The 21865-nt window shown below is 38.7% G+C and overlaps 1 protein-coding gene across 2 annotated transcripts in view; it reads right to left on the bottom strand.

Annotated features, from left to right (window-relative positions):
* The window catches only part of LOC111160858 (solute carrier family 12 member 1), an 85593-nt gene extending 64189 nt beyond the window's left edge, over positions 1-21404 (bottom strand). The window contains exons 1-5 of one of the 2 annotated variants that reach the window (XM_022524246.1): positions 20964-21404; positions 9766-9900; positions 9535-9610; positions 4038-4133; positions 551-690 (exon numbers count right to left, since the gene is read on the bottom strand). In XM_022524246.1, coding sequence (XP_022379954.1) covers positions 551-690; positions 4038-4133; positions 9535-9610; positions 9766-9900; positions 20964-21380 — 864 coding nt within the window. In that variant the 5' untranslated portion in view covers positions 21381-21404. Of the gene's footprint in view, positions 1-550; positions 691-3446; positions 3543-4037; positions 4134-9534; positions 9611-9765; positions 9901-20963 lie in introns of both variants that reach the window. The other variant, XM_022524251.1, reaches the window with a different exon arrangement.
* Between the last annotated feature and the right edge of the window lie 461 nt (positions 21405-21865).

The raw sequence follows: 21865 nt of genomic DNA, 5'->3' as shown, positions 1-21865 counted from the left end.
GTGAAAGAACTAGAAGTTAGTTCATCTACCAGCTGGTTAACACTCTCAAAGACAGACCGACTAGATGATGTACTTAAACTAGGAAACGCTTGTTTTCTGTAGTGAGTTGTTCCAATGTTTGAACAGTCTTTCATTTGGAAATCGATACCCATGGTAGTAATATTGCTGCTGATAACAGCATCCAGTATTTATCTTTTGTTTCATGTTTTACACAGTGTTTCATGTATATTATCTGTACTGTACCACATTTCTATGAAATCTATAGAACTGTATTATTAACCTATATGATAGATTTGAGAAACAATGTTCAGATGAATGGAGGTTCTGGCCCTCTCTCTGAGAATCTCTCAGCTGATCAATATGAGAGCCAGAATTTCAAGCCAGTTCTGATGCCAAGCCTAAAGCTCCTTCAACTATATCCAACTTCCGCCTTCTACAGAATAAATCTATTTCCTCTCATCCTGCCATAATGATATCCCCTAGTGCCCTGAAAAGGCAAATTGAACTGAATTATCTTACGTGGCTGAAGAAAAGAAAAACTTTTAATTACCTTAAGAAGATCTACTACTGTTTCAGCAAATCCCACCACATACATGGCAACAGCCACGGCATTGGCAAAAGCAAAGATCAAGCCTATAGACCCACCGAACTCGGGCCCTAAGCTTCTGGAAATAAGATAGTAGGCCCCACCTAAAACAAAAAATGAACATGCTTTACTCTGAGGGATTTAGTTTCTATGACCAAATAATTTTGAATAATTTTTAAAAGATTTTATTTATTTATTTGACAGAGATCACAAGGAGGTGGGGGAGGGGCAGTAAGCAGGCTCCCTGCTGAGCAGAGAGTCCAATGTGGGGCTCGATCCCAGGACCCTGGGATCATGACCTGAGCCAAAGGCAGAGGTTTAACCCACTGAGCCACCCAGGTGCCCCAATTTTGAATAATTTTTATTCTGATAAAAATTGCAACTTCCCAATGATTTTGAGAATCTTGTATCACTTTAATGAATAAGTTAGCCATCCTTTCTTTGTACTCTGAGAACTATAATAGAACACAGTAGAATTATCCTGATTTAGTAAGTTCTGATTTACCAAAAGCCAACTGTATTCAAATTGTATACAAATAAGACTACAGCAAACTTAAAAAAAAAAAAAAGACTACAGCAAACTTTACTAAAACAAAATGCCTTGCCTTCTAAAAAAATTCATTGGTGAGTTCAAATCAATAATGTAACCAAAGTAAAATTTTATATTTGAAATTTCCAGGAGCAGGCAGGCCTAGGCAGAAAATGAAGTAGGTGAAGTTTATCATTGCTGTTCTAACTTCCTTACTGGTGTACTTTTCTTATATGTATTTGCTGCATTGAAAGGTGTCTGTTTATAGGTCACCTGGGTGGTACTGTTGATTGAGCACCGGACTCTTGGTTTTGGCTCAGGTCTTGGTCTCAGGGTGGTAGAATTGAACCCAATGTTGGGCTCTGCTCTCAGCTCAGAGTCTGCTAAAATTTCTCTCTCCCTCTGCTCCTCTGCCATGAATAAGTAAATTAATCTTTATAAAGGGTGTGGGTATCTGATTATCCACTCTATAAATTGGAATTGGTTCTCTATGTTTTTAGCTCAAGAAGGCATGATTATTGCCAAATACCCATATGTGTAAGGGGGTGGCAAAACGGAAGAAAGGTAGGTTTGGAACAATTGCTTCTCCTTTGGACCTTGAAAAGATCATTCGATATGTGTCTATGAACTTCTTTCTGTACACATGAAAGACTGAGCTGCCCTGGTAACTCCTAGAGGGTAGTGAGAACAGGTAAAAAAAAGACTAGGTGTTGATAGGCCTAGGTAGCTAGAAGCTCTGACAGACTGTAGGAAACTAATGACTTCCTATACTGAGCTGGTCTTGGAGGTGGGCAGAATTGGTAGGGGAAAGACACTGAGGGGCGCCTGGGTGGCTCAGTCATTAAGCGTCTGCCTTCGGCTCAGGTCATGATCCCAGTGTTCTGGGATAGAACCCTACCTCGGGCTCCCTGCTCCACAGTAAACCTGCTTTCCCTCTCCTCGTCCCCTGCTTTTGTTCCCTCTCTTGCTGTGTCTCTTTCTGTCAAATAAATATATAAAATCTTCACCAAAAAAAAAAAAAAAAAAGGAAAGGCAGATGCTGGACAAATATATCTTAAAACAAAACAAAAACCTATCTCTTTTTTTTTTAATTTATTTATTTGACAGACAGAGATCACAAGTAGGCAGAGAGGTGGGGGGTGGGTGCTGGGGAAGCAGGCTCCCTGCTGAGCAGAGAGCCAGACTCTATCCCAGCACTCTGGGATCATGACCTGAGCCAAAGGCAGAGGCTTTAACCCACTGAGCCACCCAGGCACCCCCAAAAACCTATCTTTTTTTTTTTTAAAAGATTTTATTTATTTATTTATTTGACAGAGGAGAGAGATCACAAGTAGGCAGAGCAGCAGGCAGAGAGAGAGAGGAGGAAGCAGGCTCCCTGCTGAGCAGAGAGCCTGATATGGGGCTCGATCCCAGAACCCTGAGATCATGACCTGGGCTGAAGGCAGAGGCTTAACCCACTGAGCCACCCAGGCGCCCCAAAAAACCTATCTTTTAAGGAAAAGGAATTTCCTCCACTGTAGTAACTCCTTTGGGTTAAAGGGTCAAAGCTCTCTTTGGAAATGTAACCAATTATCTGGGTGGAGTGAATCACCTCCTTTGTCTAGAGGTCATTAAATAAATTAGCTAGCCAGTTACTTTGGCTTGGTCAAAAGGAGAGAGAGGGGCAGGGGAAGCTGTGAGTGGGGTTGTGTTTGTGGGAGGGAGGGTGCTCTTAAAAGGCCCTGGGTAGGGAAACCTGGATAAGGTCCCCAAGTTGCAGCCCCAGGAGCCAAATAGAATGGGAGGGGGAAGACAGGAATTAGAAGCAATGATAAAGCTCGCCCTCTTCATTTTAGGCCTAGGCCTACGCCTTATTCCTGGATGATTTAAAGGTAACTCTTTGTTCTGTTTAGTTCTTTCTACTTTCTTCTGAAGGATCTTTTCAGGCCTGGGGGTCACTGGGCATGTCCTGTTGGGGAGAACTCAGGGCTTACTAAACCGGGAGTGTCAGCTAGGGTGCTGAGTGGGCCTGGGAGAGGGCCAGGCGGGCACAGCTAAGGCACAAAGAAACCATGTATTTTACTGTAATTCTTTATGCCTTCTTTCTAGACACCTAGTCACTCTCTATAAACATGTTTAATCACAGGAAACGGGTCAAAGAAAACCTTCTGGAGATCTCTTAATTTTAGTTGAGAGAATTTTGCCTTGATGTTTACATTTGGGTTAGTTCATTTTACTTTAAAACTTTGGGGACTAATTATGAATATGAAAATTTTACTTCCAACATTAAACCAACTGTAGACTTTACTCCGTAAGCCAAGCTTATAGTCCTAAGTAAATGAATTGACTTACCTCCTCTTACTACTCCATTTGTGCAAATAGCGGACATAGAAATACCTGTGAGTGTTGTCACCACCACACTCAGGCCGATGATGATGACTCCGAGACCTGCAAAATCCCCCAAGAAAGGAGTTTGGCTCCAGTAGGTCAAGAGGTCACCAGCAACTTGAGGAGGCAGCAGTCTGCGTCTTGTCACAGAAGGGTCTGTCTCCCCATGAAAAAAACCTGAAATGTTCTAAAAGATCCCAGTCCATGAAGGTCTCAGAAGCACCTGAAATGTACTAAACTTTAAAGCCGAAGCCACGTCCAGGAATCATTTCCCCAGAAACACTGGCAAGAGGCTTGCCGACCGGCCTGAAAAAGAAAACATTCATCGGAGGAATTTGAGCACATGGAAACTATGAGTTGCAGGTGGGCCCTCGAGGTCCATTAGAGGCGATCCCTCTGGCGCGGACCAGGACTGAGCTCACGGTACCTTAGGTTTCCTTCTGCATCCAGCGTCAAGAACTGGGCTCCTTGCTTGTTCCAGTCAGAAAGAAATATATAAAAACTTTTCCTACCCATGGCAAGCGATGAGGACATTAGGTATCTTAGAAATGTTACCTCCACGAACAAACCCGTTAGTCGCTATTGCAGAAGTTGACAACCCGGTAATAGAAGTTACCATGGTGGAAAGAAGAATTATGAGAACTCCAAGACCTGTTAGCAATGAAAGATAAAAGACAGTACATTTTACTTTCCTTACTTGGGTTCCCTACTGCTGCAAACTACACTGCCTCTGATGTAAGTTTTCACGTCCATGCCTTGGGCCCCAGTGGAGTCGCTTTCTACTCGGGAGAAACAGGCTTGCCTGGCATAAAGATCAAGTCCGAGGCCTGCTCATTACGATGAAGGATGGCTTCCAAAAGTAAACACAATCTAAAAGGTGCCCTGGAAAGGAAAAGTTGACTTATGCTGGTGTCCTGGGAGAGAAACTACCCCGGCTGCAAAAAGAGAAAACATGACATTTGACTTTCTCTATTGCTCGAGAGGAACCTGCATGAGAGAGTTGGGGGTTTGACAAAGGTTAAATCCTTCCCCATTTTTCTTGCATCTGTCTTGCCTGGAGGAGGAAAAAAAGGAACCAACTTGGATTACCTTTGAAAACACTCCAGAAAGGTCAGTGGTGAACTATCTGAGCCTGTGTTGCCTTTACCTCACAAATGATCATGCAGGTCACAAGTCTAATTACCTCCTCTGACATATCCATTTGTGGCAATAGCAGAGGTGGATAAACCAGTGATACCAGTCACTGTCACGGCTAAGCCGATGATAATCACACCAAGACCTCAGTTGAGAGAGGAAAAATAAAGGCAATTAAACAGTGGAACAATCCATTAGATCGTTTACATAAAAGCCAGCAAGTCTAGGGTAATCACCAAAGGACCATATTGAAATTAACAAGTTGGCTGGAAATCACCAGAGTAAATGCTCAGCTTTGAAGTTTTCTGCCTGTAGCAGCACAGATCCTAGAAACTGAAGAGCTAAGATGTGCAGCAAAAATTGCCCACAATTGAACAACGATGGCTGGTCAAAATTTGACAGAACCCCATTTTTTATGCTGTTCTAGATACCTACAAACATAACAATTGGTCCATCCAATTCCAGGCTGCTCATATAACTGAAGAGTAAATGTTCCTCCTTCCGGGTGACTCTCTTTTCATGTCCATTTGGTTGTGTGGGAGTGGAAAATTACATACAATATAACAAGTTGTTCATCTGGCAGATAAGTAAAGTGGAAAGAATCAAATGGAACTATATTCATTTATTGGCTACGCCACCTCTGGCAAGTTACTTATTTTCTGAGCCAAACATGGCAATAGAATTAGAAAGGAGACACGTGTAAAGTGGCCGACACACTGAGTGGCCCTGCTTTTTTGGCCCGTGTCCACAATAGTTACAATAGCTATTGTTTATTGAAAGTCTACTATACATCCAGCCAGGTGTCAGGTAGCAAGAGAAATGCAAGGAGCAAATAAAATGAAACGAAAAAAGCTGCCCTCAAGCAACTTACAGCACAGAAGAAGGCCAATGATTCTAGGAGAGAGAAAGTGATAAACTGGGATTCAGAGAAGGTCACAGCTACTTTCAGTTTCAGGAAGGACACAGTCAGGATGATACTGAAGGGTAGCAGAATCTGCCACCCTGAAATGTACCCCTTTAGGAGAAAAATTCGTTTGAGCTAAAGGCAAAAGGAAAAAACCAGATACTTCCCCCTATTTGCCTAAAAGCAAGACATAAGTTTGTAAAGTGGCTCCACTTTCCTCTACAGCAGGAAGGACTGAAGTTAAACATCAGAGCCAATTCTAGACCCTTATCAGCTGGAGGAGCACCAGAGGAACCTGCATAATGAACTCTCCTGATTTTCCAGTAGTCCCCACATGCGTCTCCCTTCCCACAATCTGCCACCCTAGAAACTCAGTCCTTTCCCTTTGTCTTGTGACTTCTCTAAGAAAATCTTGTTCTCTTGTTAAAATGCTATGTAGGCCCACTCCTTTGAATTACTCATTGCTGAGTCTTTTGTGTGTACACACAATGTGGAACTTAATAAACTTGTGAATGTTTTTCTCTTGTTAGGCTGTCTTTTGCCAGTGTTGCAGAAAGAAGTTTGGGGGCACAGGCACTGAAATCTCCCTGGCTCTAGCCAGAATGCCATCCCCTGGGTCCGTTTGGCATTCTCCGTAATTGTTGGTGGCAGACTCTCTTGTTCCCTCTTAGATGAGAGGCCGTGATCTCTCTGGCCATGAGAAGGGGAAGTGGAGGAGAGGAAAGACAGACAGAAATGGAAACAGGACACTGGAGCCTGCCTCTTTTGAAGCTCCCAGCTATATCCTGGCTCCAAAAGAAGTCTCGAGGCTATTTCACAGTTTGAAGTGCAGTAGGAAGAGGCTAACTATAAGCCTGAGATGTAAACTTGGACCATATTGCTTCGGACCCTACAGACAAAGTTTGGCGTTACAAGAAAGAGTTGCACTAAATTCTTCGAATCTGTTGCAAGGGATCATCTCTACATCACCATGTGGCCTCAGTTCTTTGTACCCCTACAGATAATTTCCTCTTATCTTTTGCACACTATTTTGCTTCTGATTTTGTTTTATGACTTTTGATGTCAAATGTTTAGCTGACCTCAGCAACTTTGCAGAACTATATAGTTTGCATTTCAGGACATTAAACCTACTCTGATTACTTCCTTACCTTATTTTCCCTTTGCTTCTATTTTACTAACAATTCTTATTTATTCTCTTACATTGTATATATTTCTGTAAAACATTTGAAATCCCAGAACAAACCTTTATACATTTAAACGGCAAGAGATTTACTTTTCTCTCACAATCAAACATAAAATCCCAGGGTAAGAGGCAACTTCTGGAACATTCAGTTTGTAGTTTTCTCCAAGAGAGTTAAACCATCTGCTCCAGGAAAGACCTGAAGTGTTTATTAAAAATGCCCAGACCCACAGGGTGCCTGGGTGGCTCAATCCGTTAAGCATCTACATTCAGGTCAGGTGGGATCGAGCCCCACGTTGGGCTCACCCTGGAAACTACTTTTCCCTCTGCCTCTGCCTGCTGCTCCCCCTGCTTGTGCTCTCTCTCTTTCAAATAAATATATAAAATCTAAAAAAAAAAAAAAAAAAGTGCCTAGACCCACTGAGTTTGAATCTTTCAAAGTGAATCCCAGGATTCTGTGGATTTGTAACCCAGCTTTCCAGGTCATTCTTAGGCACCCCACAGTCTGGAGACTACTGCACTACCCCAGCCTATCTCAATTTGTGTTGCTTTGACAGCAAGGTTCTTTGGCTTTATCTTCAAAGAATTGATTGGCAAATAATTAATCCAGCTCCTTCATTTTGAGATGAGAAAATGAAACTCATGGAGTATAAATGACTTGCTTCAGGTCATACCTGTTTCATACCTTTCTTCCATGCCTGATGTTTATTAGAAACTATCTTGCCCCAGCCAAAGTCTCTGAGACAGAGAAGAACAATTCAATGGCATTAATGGCTTATTCTACTATTGGCTTGTAGGGAAGAGAGAGCCCAAACTCATGGCCTTGGAGCAGCTACCCAAGGGCTGTAGCTACTGTGACTCGTGGCTCCAGCTTCCTTCTGGCTTTGTTCCCAGGATCTCCTCTAGAAAGTGTATTCAGTCTTTTTCCCCAGACTATCCCCACAACATGGAGAAACTACTGGGATTTGCTTCTTTTCTTACCCGATAAAAGGACTCCACATGGGACCCAGAAGATGACTTAATCAACTCATTTAGCTTTAAGTTCACAGCAAAGGCCAGTAAAGCTGAGTAAGGGTGGTAATAAATTTCTACAACTCACTAAAGTCTACTTTCTGAGAACTAAAACAATGACAAACAAACCTTCATTCAAAGGAAAACCCACTAGACACCCACTTAAACTAGGATATGACTACTTAAAGAAAAAGTCCTTATTAAAACAATGCTGATATCTGAAAATAGAATACAGTTTAGCAGAAGATGGGGTTCTCCATATTTTACAATTTTATAATAAGCGTGAAACTGAGAAGACTAATGTAAGATCTGATTAAAGTTCAGATTATGGCCCAAACTCGTGGATGTTAAATAAGTTGCATTAGAAAGAATTACTCTTGCCCTTGGCTACGCTCACACCTCCAAACAAAGTAATGTTGCTTGATGATCTCAATAAGTTACTAAACTGCCCTTAAAAAACTAATTTTGCATGAAGCCCTGGAGCAAACACTTGGCAATGCTAAGATGCAGATTTTCCATGGAACAGCATACACTTACTTTGGGCCCTGTGGCTGTAAGCATTCATTTGATATGCATCATAAAGCTGGCAAGCAGCCCTTTGTCAGGAACCCAGCAGTTGCCAAACATGAAACGTGGAAACGCTATGGGAACTGGTTCCAGTGTTTCAATTTACAGCTCAGCCCTTTCTTGTTGCGAGTTAGTCTGCCGGTGATGCTCAATATGTTTTGAGGGGCAAAGGCAATAAATAAGGACCAAGTACCTTTGAATGTGAATTGAGGTACATTCTGGAGCAGTTATCTAAAAGCGCATTTGAACCTCTACGGTCTTGATACTCATGATTTATAGGTGTTCTCCAAAAGGGATCTATAATGTATTTCCCAAAATATAGAGGAGAACATCATTAATTTTTATCACATTGAATCAGGAACTTTGATAAAACTCAAATTTTTCATATAAATTTTACCAGTATATTATAGATTAAAAAAATGTTTGCCACAGGAAATGATATTTTAAATAAAAGACCATCTTTAAAAACATCATGGTGTGGAAAGTAGTCGGCATTTGGTGTCAGAAGTGAAGTGTTCTCTGAGTATAGAATAAAACAAACATAGGTGTTTTTCCTTTTAGTAACACAGTGTTTGGCGATAATAGGCACTCAATTGATGTCAAAGGGATGGTGAATTATACATTAAAGATATTTAAAAAATCAAATAATCACTCGAAATAATTTCAACATCATGCATTCTCCATTAGAAAAATTAGTAATAGTTATATATGTTATCTTAGTCATTTTATCTATTATTTTTAAGCCTCTATCTGGCAATATTTTATTAACCGTTGTTTTCTTACCACAGGTTACTGAAAGTAACACAGTTATTTTCTTTGGAAAATGTTCAACTAATTCAGCATTAACCTGGTCACATTGTTACCACTTTTCCCACAAGCTGTTTTCGTTGAGTGAAATGTTGCCAGTAATCATAAGGGAGATACACAAATGTCAGTATGTCCCCAAATATGAATAGTACTATTTCAAATGTATGTGTCTCTCTGTATCTGTACACCTAAAACTTGAGGGAAAGTTAGAAATATTTGCCTGAGCATTTATCTGGCAAGCGAGCTGGAAAATTCCAGTCTCTCAGAAGTTAACGCTTCACCTTTCCTCTCTGACAAACATCGTCAAAGAGGCAAAGGGAAAGAGCTGGAGTGCAGATTATTTCTGTGACCTTCATCTCACATTCAGAGTTAATGGTCAAAACAAGTTGCAAATGGAGTTTATCACTGACACTGAAAACTATATGCGGGGCATGGGGAAACATGCTTACCAATTCCAGCTTCTCCAACGATCCAGGAGAGGCGAATGAAGAGCATCACACCCCAGATGTTCAGCATGCATCTTACCTGTGGATTGAAGGAGCATCAAAAGGGATGTGAGACATGAGAGTGGGGCAAAACCCAGCCCTCTCCATAATTCTGGTGTCCAGGCTTTGCTAACCCTGAATCCCCAAGGACACTGAACAAACAGATTTTATTTGGAAACATAGGAGCTTTCTCACCAGCACACCTTTCACCCATCCGAACTTCACAGCACCGGCTTTATCCTCCCCTTCCTTGTTTTCGGCTTCTTCATCTCCAGGCATCCCATCCCCGTTAGCAACCCTGTCGGCGGAACCTGGCGCCACTGCGACGTTCTGCGTTTTTACAGGTAGCAAAAGCATAATATTTGGTCAACACAGGGACCCATAAAACTTTCAAAGGCAAATCAGGACAACTGACACAAAATTTTAGACACGCGCAAAAAAAGAAACATATTCTAGCATTTGAATAAAATATATATATATATTTTTTGCCCTGGGAGCTGATGGGTTTGTTTTGTGAGTGATTTCAAGCACAGCAAGACTGCATGGGTGGTAAAGGAGCTTGGGCAGTTCTACTGGTGAAAATATTACCTTAAAAAACCAGTTAGATTTGGGTACATTTAGAATACAAAAAGAACAAAAGAGGAAAAAAAGAAACTCAAGGCAGGGTGCAAAGCCTATCGAAGTGAATGAGGGTCTTTGAGGCATGGTAGGAAGTTAACCTCATTGATGCAGACACTCTGGACTTCTTTCCATTAACCTCCCTGGGCTTCACTTTATTTACTTAAAATAATGATAATAAAACTTCTCTAATCATCATCTGTAAGAAGATTGAATGAAAGAACACACAAAGCGTTTTTTTAAAAACAAGAAGAAAAGGGTTACAGATCTAAAGAGATTTAAAGATGCTATCTGGTGACAAGAATGCTATTCCTGTAGAGGAAGTTTCTTTTAGATTCGATATGTCTTTGCCTGAAAATTGCTGGATGTGCTAGTAGTCTTGTACAAAGGGTAAGAAGTCTCATGACTGACTGACTACTAAAAAGGTAGGTTGAGTAGAAATAAGGAGGAAGTTGTATAAAAAATGTCAAAAGCTTATTTAGTGTTTTTTTGTGACCTGATTTTGAAGACATTCCTTGTCAGTAGGATGATCTGAATTTAATGGGGGGAGAAAACAGCCCTGTTTCTCACAAGAACAAATCTAATTTCTCTTTTAGATATGACTTTGAATACTTTCAGATGCAGCCACTTAATTTAGCCTATCTGGCACCTACCTGACGCTGGCACCTGAGTTACCCACTGAGTTCTTCAAAACAATCTTATCCAGTAAGGGGTGGAAACCACTGGGGATGTCTTTTAGATTCAGCACTTAATTACCATTATTAAAGAACAAGTTTATTCTATTTAAGTGCTCTAAATTAGTTTAAAGCTGGGACAACGTGTTCCCACATTACTAGTTAAGGAGTCTCAGACAAGGACAATTGTTTCCCCTCTAAAATGGGACTGGTGTGAAATAAATATTCAGTATTTATTATAAGGACTTCATTTGAAAATGATCAAAATTCTTGTCCTTACTATGCTCAAGGTTTATTGCTTCTTTGGGCTTTGATGTATCATTAACATACCCAATGTAAGCTGACTCTAATTTGGGCTATTTGCTCCAAGTGACTGACTTCTTGTCTCCATGTTCTTCTACTGCTCTATGTAAATAAGGATTTCCTCCAACTTTGTTTTCCCACAAGATTTTTTTCATACTAGTATGACACTTGGGTAACCAGTGCAATTCAGTTTGGTAAGTCATGGTATATATATATTTTTTAAAGATTTTATTTATTTATTTGCGAGAGAGAGAGAGAGAGAGGGAGGGAGGGAGAGAGCGCACAAGCTGGAGGAACAACAGGCAGAGGGAGAAGCAGGCTTTCCGCTGAGCAGGGAGCCTGATGTGGGACTCTATCCCAGGACCTTGGGATCATGACTTGAGCTGAAGGCAGACGCTTAACCATGTGAGCCACCCAGGTGTCCCAGTAAGTCATAGTATATTAACTGGAGGATGTGGGCTACTTCCCCTCAATGCTTGCCAAGAGCCAACCATAAAGCAGGTCCTCAAAAAAGAATATTGAATCCATAAAGTGAATTGGAAGACCACCTGATCTCTACCATTTAAGAACAGATGACCTCGTTTGTTATTCATTTTTGCCTCCTATTTCTTTTCTCTTCCATCCCTATTGGGTATTTCATTTCTCATGGTTTCCTCTGTGTAACCCACATTGGCAAAAGGGAGGGAGAAGAGAATGAATCTCAAGGCCGATCATCTTACTGTTTTTCCTAAAGAACTGGGAGTAAAATTCAGTGAAATGAATAGTTAAAATTTAGTCTTGAATTCCCCGAGGAATATCTTAATTTTAAGCGTCCCCAGTCCCTATTTGCACAGAAAATTGAAAACTGACATTATATGGTCACATCAGAGTAAGATACGGTTAAAAAAAAGTCCACAGAAATCGAGGCTGAACGAGCAAGGCAGAAACTGATTATCTATACCAGCTAGAGATGCAAGTCATGTGTGTAATTCAAAAATTTCCAGTAGCTCCTTCTAAAAAAGTAAAGGGAAATTAAAAAAATAACTTGGGTTCAGATTTGGACCCTCAAGTTTTAAAAATATACTTAACTTTTGAACAATATATCTTAATGTTTGCAATTAATTCATTAGCTATAGTGGCATCCCACCTTGGAGGAGGAACCTGAAAATGGACTGTTTTAATAATATATTTAATAATATATTTTACTTAATAGACTTCTATAAAACATTATCATTTCAACATGAAAGTAGTAAAAAAATTAATGAGACATTTTACATTGTTTTTCACACTACGCCTTTGAAATCTGGTCTGTAGTTTACACTGATAGCACATCTCAATTTGTACTAGCCACAGTTCAAGGGCTCAAGGGCGGCAGGTGGCTGGGGCTATCCTATTGGAGCGCACCTGTCTGTACACTGCAGTCTATTACAGATGGATGAAGAATTTGAGGTTTTTCTCCAGGCAATTAAAAATTCTATTTTTTCTCTGAATGGATTCTATACTCATAAGGCAGCTGAGTGATTCATATGTAACTTTCATTTTCCATAACTAGAAAATCAATGAGAGCACAGAATTGAGGAATGTGTTAAGATGCCCATGAATGTTGAAGAGATTATTTGGTTAAGAAATTCATTTATTTGATTTGGTTTGAGAAAAACTTTTAAGATTGTCAATATTCTAGTTTATCAAGATCTCATGGCCAGACTATCAACAGCTACTCATTCAGGGAGAAGGCAATTTCCTTTTCCTCAGTTAATTGTGGATCCCATGAGACAGAGCCCCTAGCCACTTGCTTTTTAAAGGCAATCTTGGGAATAAAACCCATGTTTTCTGAGTAAACCTAAACATGAGGGTTTGGTCCAGGAAATTGCTTTGTTCCTGGCTGAACTCCGGAGTTAACTGTGACCCTTACATCTGGATTAATGGGAACACCAATGATTGTTTAAAAAAAAAAAAAAAAACTTACAAAATAGGCTAAAGGATGAATAAGATATTTAAAATTTCTCCTTAAATAGACATTTCTATTTGGCAGATGCCCTTCCGAGCACAGTTTAATAGTTCTTCAATTTGTCACTAGGACATCACAATATGAAGCAGAAGGACTATTCTATGAGGGCACATCAGGGAACTCATCATATATGGAAGTTAGTAAGGCCATAATTTTTAAAAGCTTCACAAATAGAGCCAATGTAGGATGTTCTACTCTTTCTTAGGTGAATATTTTCAATCTCCTAGAGTTTCAAAGTTTTTAATATATTTATGCCATAGAGGGGGAAAACCTTTAAATGTATATTTCTTCTCTTGACTATAAAGGACTGTAGTGAATTTTTAAGTACAGAATCCATTTCCATTGCTTACTCTCTTACAGGAGCTGAAAAATCACTGCACCATATAATCTAGGAGACTTGGAATCTGGTTTCAGCTATGCAATTAATTCAGGGTGTGTCCTCCAGCAAGTTACTTAACCTTTCCTGGATACTGCCAAGGAGAATAAATCCAATGGGTTTTCTGAAAATCTTGCTTTGAAGTAATTTACTCTAAGGCAAAATCATTTTTCTGTGTTTGTCATCTTCTCTTCTAACATGGCAAAGCAAAACTTGGTTTCACTCTTTAATAAATGTCTCCTTTGTAAGCCCATACAGCAATTATAAAGTCAACTTATCATCAAAGTACTGAAAAGACTGGGTCGAGGGTTTGTGGGCACTTGATGGCTGTGAGCTATAACCAGTGGCTGGCAAGCTTCTGGCTGGTGCATGTTCTTGAGACCAAAGTCTCAAAGACTAAAAGTTTTATGATTGCTGCCTGAAACCAGTTTTTCCCTCATACTTTGGATTAATTTGTTTGTTCACACTCCATTACCATAAATGATGACCCACCACCTATCGTAAATGCATTTTAAATTGCATAGCTTTAGGGAGTGATTATTTATTTATCGAAGTTTTAGCTGGGCATTAAGTATTCGAGAAGGTAAAAGGAGATGCATTAGGAAGAAAGAAAAAAGGAAAGAGAGAGAGAGAAAGAAAGAAAGAGAAAAATAAATAAATAAATAAATAAATAAATAAATAAATATGGGCCATTTCTCCCCTCCAATACTGATAAACTAGTGAAGTTTCAATCACATAAAATCTTTTACTTAATATAAAATGTGTGATTTTTCAGACCTCAGAAAAATGACAAATACCTTTCTAGCTATCATTGAAAAAGAAAGAAATAAGTATATTTATTCTTTAAATTCTAACTAGATAATATTTGCTACTATGCATGTTTTTAGGTTTCACCTTTTAATCTCAGGACGGTAGAAATCTTATCCCATCATTGAGAAATAGCTCCATAGATGTTTAGGACTACATGATTCCCTCCCAATTGTTTTAAACTTTCTTTTATTATTGAAATATTTGAATATTTCATGCAGTAGTGGGAAGAATAAATAGATTTCATGTGCCTATCACTCAACTTCAACAATTACCAACATATGGCCAATATTATTCTATTTAAACTTCTTACAACCCTGGGATTTTTTAATTTTTTTTTTAAAGATTTTATTTATTTATTTGTTAGAGAGAGAGAGAGCATGAGCACAGGCAGACAGAGTGGTAGGCAGAGGCAGAGGGAGAAGCAGGCTCCCCGCTGAGCAAGGAGCCCGATGTGGGACTCGATCCCAGGACTCTGGGATCATGACCTGAGCCGAAGGCAGCCACTTAACCAACTGAGCCACCCAGGTGTCCCCCTGGGATTTTTTTAAAACCAATCCCAATAAGGATCAGATAATTCCTAAGGTTCGTTTCAGAATGAAAAGCACAAGTCTAATCACACGTCTGTATCTTACTGATCAATGTTATTATGGTTGTACATTACTAGCCCTTTATGATAAAGGGGAGTATTTTAAATTTTGAAAATGAGGTTTTTTTTTTCTTGTTTTAACAGTTACTATACACCATGCCTCTCAATTACTACCAATGGTCACAATTTGTAATCACAATATTTTTACTGTACCTGAAAACACATAGCTCATACATGAATTGACATATTTTTAATAACTTAGGCCAAAAGGTGGCTATTGTGTGTAATAAAGAGCGTAAGAAAATAAAACCAAAAGATTCTTAATATTTTCCACATATACTTCAAAGGAACTTCTGCTTTACTCACCATTTATTACTGAATGCTAGAGACTACAGCTAAAACTTCTAGCAAATATTAAAATGAGTCTTTAATTGCAGATTTTCACTCCAACCAATATTTTAGGCCACTGGTCCTTACTGACCTTCAAAGCATTTATTGCCTCAATTTTCATGTCTATTTTATTTGGCTTGGTGATATTTCTAATTTTGGATACCCCCAGTCCGAATGCTAAAGTTCCAAATTTGAACTTCGAAACACTTTAGAAAATATTATTTTCCAGAGAATGCATTTGTACACTTTTGTCTTTTTATAGACTATAAACATTTATACATTGGTTTATGTGGTTTAATGTTTGCATATTTGACTACATTTTCTTTATTTCTACCCATAACAATGCCGTTTGACATATAAAATAATTTCTGGAGAGTAGATATCAAACCTCTTTAACTGACTTTATACAGCAGCTCTTATAAACAAAAGCTTAATAAATGCTTTTGATGATGACAATGGAAAGGATTGAGACCTACAATTAATTCTGTAGGAGAAGCAACATGATCTTTTGGCACAGTCCCCAAGTAAGGAATCGGAATCTCCTGTTCTGCCCATCAGGACTGAGAAGCAATTTCTTCTTTGAGCTTGAATTCCACTATTTCCTATTTCCACTATTTCCTATTATTATTATTCCTATTATTATTATTCCTATCACTATCCACTATTTCCTATTATTATTATTCCTATTATTATTATTCCTATCACTATTCCACTATTTCCTATTTCCTAATTCCACTATTTCCTATTTCCAAAGTGCTATGGGAGAGCAGGCTGAGGATGAAAAGTTCTGAAAAAGAACATGGACTCTAGAGTCAGGCAGACATGGGTTCAACTTATTAGACACATGACCTTGGCTTCTTGACCTTGGAAGTATACTGACTTGAGTTTTTGTTTTCTCTTCTAAAGGATCCATAGGATTTTATGAAACCTTTGCTATCTATAAAATAGCAATAATAACATTAGCTACCCTGAAGTGTTGTTCTAAGGATTGAACGAGAATTTGCCAAGTGTGAGCATCCCATATGATACATAAAAAAATGCTCAATAAAAAGTTTGTTTTTACACCAGAGTGTGTGTATTGGTTTTTATTCACAAATTGCTTTTTCTAATGCTTTTTATTCACAAATTACTTTTTATCAATGATAGCCTAATGGCCCCAATGTGAAGTCACTCCATTGTTTTTGTTTTGGAAGAGTTTGTAAATGTTTGGTTTCCTTAAAAATAATACTTCTATCTTAATTTTTATAGTATTTTATACTTTTCATAGACAGTTTATTTCAATAACATGAGAATGCTGACTTTGATTGAAAGGCTGTATATTTTCCTGATTTCTATATAATTATATTTTTCTGAAATGCTGACAACAATGGTGGTTAGTAAGGCTGAAAATGAGTTTCATTTTGGTTAGCTCTGTAGTTAGGAACTGTGTACGAAAAGGTAGCCACAGGATTATACTGGACACTAAAAGTGGAATTATTTTTACAAAGTAAAAATAAGAGATCAAACTTGTCAGATGTCCAACAATCATTATACATGTTTTGATATGAAAAGAACTCCAATGTGTATTACTTAGTGAAAATAGTAGCATGCAGGACAATGTGTAAAGTATGTTTCAATATGTGTTTGAAAAAAAAATTACAGACAGAAAATTAGATAGATAGGAATAGAGACACATAGATATATTTGTATGTTTGTATAAGCATAGAAAATTTCTGGGAGAATTCATAAGAAATTGCCAGTAATGATTGTCCTACAGAGAATAACTGAAGATCTATCTTAGATAAGAGACATTTCATTATATATATTTTTAGTACTTGTTAAATATGTTATCAGTGCATATTTTATTTTTTAAATAAAAATCAGCTAATATGAAAATTATCATCATTATGATCAACAATCATTTATTGAGTTTCTAACAATTGTAGGCACTGTACTAAACTTTGCATGCATATAAACTCAAGTATTTACAAACATCCTACATTATCAGTTGAAATTATGTAGCTTGTATAGTATTGCAGAGAAAGTAAAGGATGGAGTCATTATTTTCCTGCTTTTGACTAGTTTTTGGAAATCCATAATTCATAGCCACCTATATAGGCATTTAGCTCTTTACTACACAGAAAATAAAAAGATTTCTTCAACTCTGATCGCAAATCATTGGGATTACAAATTTTGTCAATATGTATCACTCCTAGAGTTTCAGTTAAGGTAGAGACTTAAAATAATGTCTTTCAAACCTATTTTTCATTTCAACTATAAGGAAAACCTTTCACATTTTTTTTTTCTGACTTGGAAGTTGTAACTGGGATTTGCACAAAATCCAAATAGTTTCTGTCTAAATATGTTCTGTCATGTAGTATGAATGTATGATTCCCATATGGCTTTTTAAAGCATTAGAATCATGGGTACAAAAAAAAAATGCCACTCAGGTGCCTGGGTGGCTCAGTTGGTTAAATGGCCTTCGGCTTAGGTCATGATCCAGGAGTCCCAGGATCAAGTACAGCATTGGGCTCCCAGCTCCACGGGGAGTCTGCTTCTCCCTCTGACCTTCTCCCCTCTCATGCTCTCTCTCACTCTCTCTCTCTCAAATAAATAAATAAGATCTTAAAAAAAAAAGTCACTTGTACTATGTCAATTGGTTTCCACTTTTAAATTGTTTAGGTAAGCATTATCATTTATAATTTTTTGCATACAAAATCTGTGATGTGTCTGAGTATTATTATACAGCGTTTGCTCTATTGATCGTTCTAGTTGTAGTTTGAGGGACCACCATAAAAACGTCAAGGGCCACAAGGAGGGAGCAGCAAACATAGCTACATTCCACTACAGGTCCTCATCTATTATGCTGTAAAGCAGGGGAAAATAGAATTTCACTAACAAATTCACTAACAAAGAAGAAAGAGATGAATTGAAGAAGGCCTGGATGGTTCATGTTTGATATCGAAGGACAGCACAGAAGTAGAACATGTGGAGAGGCGAACGGGGCCCTAGAATTTTAGAAACATTAGAATGTGTATTCCACTGTTGTATTTGAATTCTGCTCCTAGTTTAGCTATGTGGATATTTCCGTATGATTTAATCAAGATGAGTAAGATCTTGGTAAGTAAGGGTCGAATTCATAAAAAGAGTGACTTATTACTATACTCGTTCATTGAGAATGATTATTCAGGGCATTGGGCCTAAACTTGATTTTTTTTTTTTTTAAAGATTTTTATTTGTTTATTTGACAGAGAGAGATCACAAGTAGGCAGAGAGGCAGGCAGAGAGAGAGGAGGAAGCAGGCTCCCTGCTGAGCAGAGAGCTCTATGCAGGACTCGATCCTAGGACCCTGAGATCATGAGCTGAGTCAAAGGCAGAGGCTTAACCCACTGAGCCACCCAGGTGCCAATAAACCTGATTTTTTAAAAGAAGTTTTAATTATTTTAGAGAGAGAGAGAGAGCACAAGCAGGAGGGGCAGAGAGAGAGGGAGAGAGAATCTCAAGCAGGTTCTGCGCTGAGAGCAAAAGCCACCACAGGGCTCAGTCTCATGATCCTGAGATTTGGACCTGAGCCTAAACAGAGTCACATATTTAATGGACTGAGTCACCCAAGCACCCTGGGGCCGAAACCTAATTTTTAAACTATTTAATTTGCTACTCCTTGTCGCTGAGAAAAAAAGTGTTTGAGGTCAAGGTTCAGTCCTTTGTCTCATTCATCTTTTCAGAAAGAATATGATATCCCAAACAGCTGTGCAATCTGTCAAATATAGCTTACTTCATTTCTACCCCGGTCATTCAGATGGCTTTTGAACAACCAACCCGGCTATTGTTCTCTGAGAGGTTTTCTCCCCTAACACAAAGATTGCCTTAAACTGTGGCTTTGGGAATTGTAAACAAGCTACATATCGTGCTCAGTATCCGTCCAAAGAACAATGCGAGTTTGCTCCATTTCCTTTTTAATGGAATTAGAGTTTTATTTTGTTCTGTTGTAAATTAGGAGAGGAATGTGAGTGAGAATATTTAAATTTTGATGGCAGTTTTGTGAAAGATGCAGGTTTTAAAAATTATCATGTGTAATGAGGTTGATTATGGTATGAGAGAATTTCAGGTCTTTTAAAAGGCTCATTTTCCTTCTTCAGAATAAATTGAAACCTCTTTACAAGGCCCTAAATTTCTTTTTCTGCCCTTCCCGTATCTTGAAAACTTCTCTCCTCTTGCAACCCACTTCTCCTTCTTTGCCTTCTCCCTTTCTCTCTTCTTCTTTCCTCTCTCCTACACGACGCAAAGTGATACCTCAGTCTGATTTCGGGAGCTTCAAATCAACCTCCTTCTCAAAATTCTTAATGGGGGCTGCCATTTTTTTCTCACATTGTCACCTTGCTAACATCTTTTGATGAAAATGTCAAATATCCCAGGCAAAGTCTAAATCTTGTATCTGTAAAGAAACCAGCCTTTCAGCCCAGTGTTTGCCAATATGGTACATGGGACAAGTAAGGCTTGGTGGGGAGAAGGGATAGGGTTACAGAGTTCACAGCATAGTCTCCCCTCAGGAAGTCTCTCAGTCTCTGGTGGTAGGATGCAGAGTCAGGGATGCTGGGAATAAGGGGAAAAAGTTTTAGAGATGGGTGTCCTTGTGGAAAAGAGAATGAGCAGAAACTAAAGGGAAATCTTCAACTTTATCAGCATCTTTCTTGAGAGCAATATTCTAAGACTCCCCAGAGTGGGTGATCATTCGATTAGGAAAAAAAATGTTAAATGAATGAATATGAAAAGAATTGTTTCAGTCAATTTTTTCTTTTACCTCAAATGTTGAGCAAAAGTAGACTACATTTGGCTATGTGACAGCTAATTATTCTTTTGAGCAAGTAGTTATATCCATAAAGAATGATATTCATTCCAAACCCTGTTCCAGAAGAGCAGAAAGATAAAGTGCTTCAACCTATTTTAGAGCAAGGTATAGAAGAAGAAATCTACTGAGTTTATAACTGATTGCTACAAGATTAGAAAAAGTGCTGCCTCATGCTTCTAGCAGATTTGGGAACCCTGGCTATATTCCTTAAATAATGAAAAGTTTAGCCATGTCTGTTGCTTCTGTACTTAAATTTAATTTAGTTACTTTTACGTGCTTAAGAGCATTCAGGAGCCTCAGGCAAAGTTTTGAAGAAGAAGAGATAAAATGCTGAATCTTATAAATCTTTGCTCTCTCTTTAAAGAATAAATATAAAATACCCATGTGCTCCAAAGGCTTGCACCACGGTATGAAGTACAGCAAGGGCCTGTGATTGTTTCTTTTTTTTGCAACAGCTGCGGAGGCCTTAATACTAAGGTGAAACCAGCTTAGTATTTAGCTTGACATGTTTAACCAAGTGTGCATTGAGTAGACGATAACGGTAAACAAGATACGACACATTGCCTAACTTTCAGAGCTAATTTTTTCTTTCTCTGTGCTCAGTCCATGAACGTTCGTGAGTCACTTCTGTGTATTTTCTGGTTATCGGGAAGTAAGGGGGCGCCTGGGTGGCTCAGGGAAGTAGGGACAATCATGTCAGGAAGAAGGGTGGTTCGGAATAGACCCCTCCACCAGACATGGTGACATTCAGTGTGTTCTTAGAAAGCAGGAGATCGCCTGAAGGAGCAAGGGAGGACACTTGCCTGTGCCCTGAAACTTACCTTTGCAAGTTGCTCGTGAATCTCAAGCAGGCTGGGTCGGTTGATCTTGGGCCCACTGATGCTACCGGTGTTGCGATAGTACTCAATCTTGGGAACGGCATCCACCGTGTTGTGGCCAAAGGTTTGTAGGTAGTATGTGTTTGTGTGAGAATCGTAAGCATGAAAACTGGCATCTGTTTTAGCATTTTCTCCATTTTGGAGGAAATTGTCATAGCACTCCTGATTCCCAGGCCTAAAGCTGATTCTGAATCTGTTATGGGTTTCATCCCCAAAAGAGGTTTCCTCATAATGTGGAGGGTCGGCATTGTTATCCACAGCTGCGCTTTCATGGCTCTCGTTTATGACATTAACTTGAAAGCGATTGCTATTCCCTGGCACTGAATCCAGAAATACATTGGAAGAGTTGTTCAGAGACATCTTCCAAAGTGGATTTTTTGTTTTTGTTTTGTTTTTGTTTTTGGACTAGGCTGTCTACTTTATGGTTGCTTTTTTTTTTTTTAATCTATGTCTTTTCTCCTCAAAATAAACGCTATGTGTTTACATTAGGGAGTTCCTGGCTTTTGTTTTAGAAGGACTCAATAAATAGATTCTTGATGCATTGTCTCCTATACAGTCTTCAGAATGTTCTTCAAAGCTGTCATTGAAAAAGAAAAATAAACTTGTTTCAAGAAATATAAATACATTTAAGTAGGGATGGGGCTATGAGGGAAGAGTTTTATGTCACAAGACATACAATTTTAAGTTCGTTTCATTAAAAACTACCTGTCCAGGAACTTTAGTCACCTGAACAATTAAATCCCATAATAAATAACTGGGGAACTGTTTCAGCAAACCTAATTTTCAATGCAGTCACTAAACTGTTATCTGGGTTTGTAGTATTTGTTTAGACTCAGTGCAGTTGG

Source organism: Enhydra lutris, unplaced genomic scaffold, assembly GCF_002288905.1.
Source record: "Enhydra lutris kenyoni isolate GAN:26980312 unplaced genomic scaffold, ASM228890v2 scaffoldscaffold4, whole genome shotgun sequence".
Classification (NCBI taxonomy): domain Eukaryota; kingdom Metazoa; phylum Chordata; class Mammalia; order Carnivora; family Mustelidae; genus Enhydra; species Enhydra lutris.
This window is presented reverse-complemented; position numbering and strand designations above follow the sequence as displayed.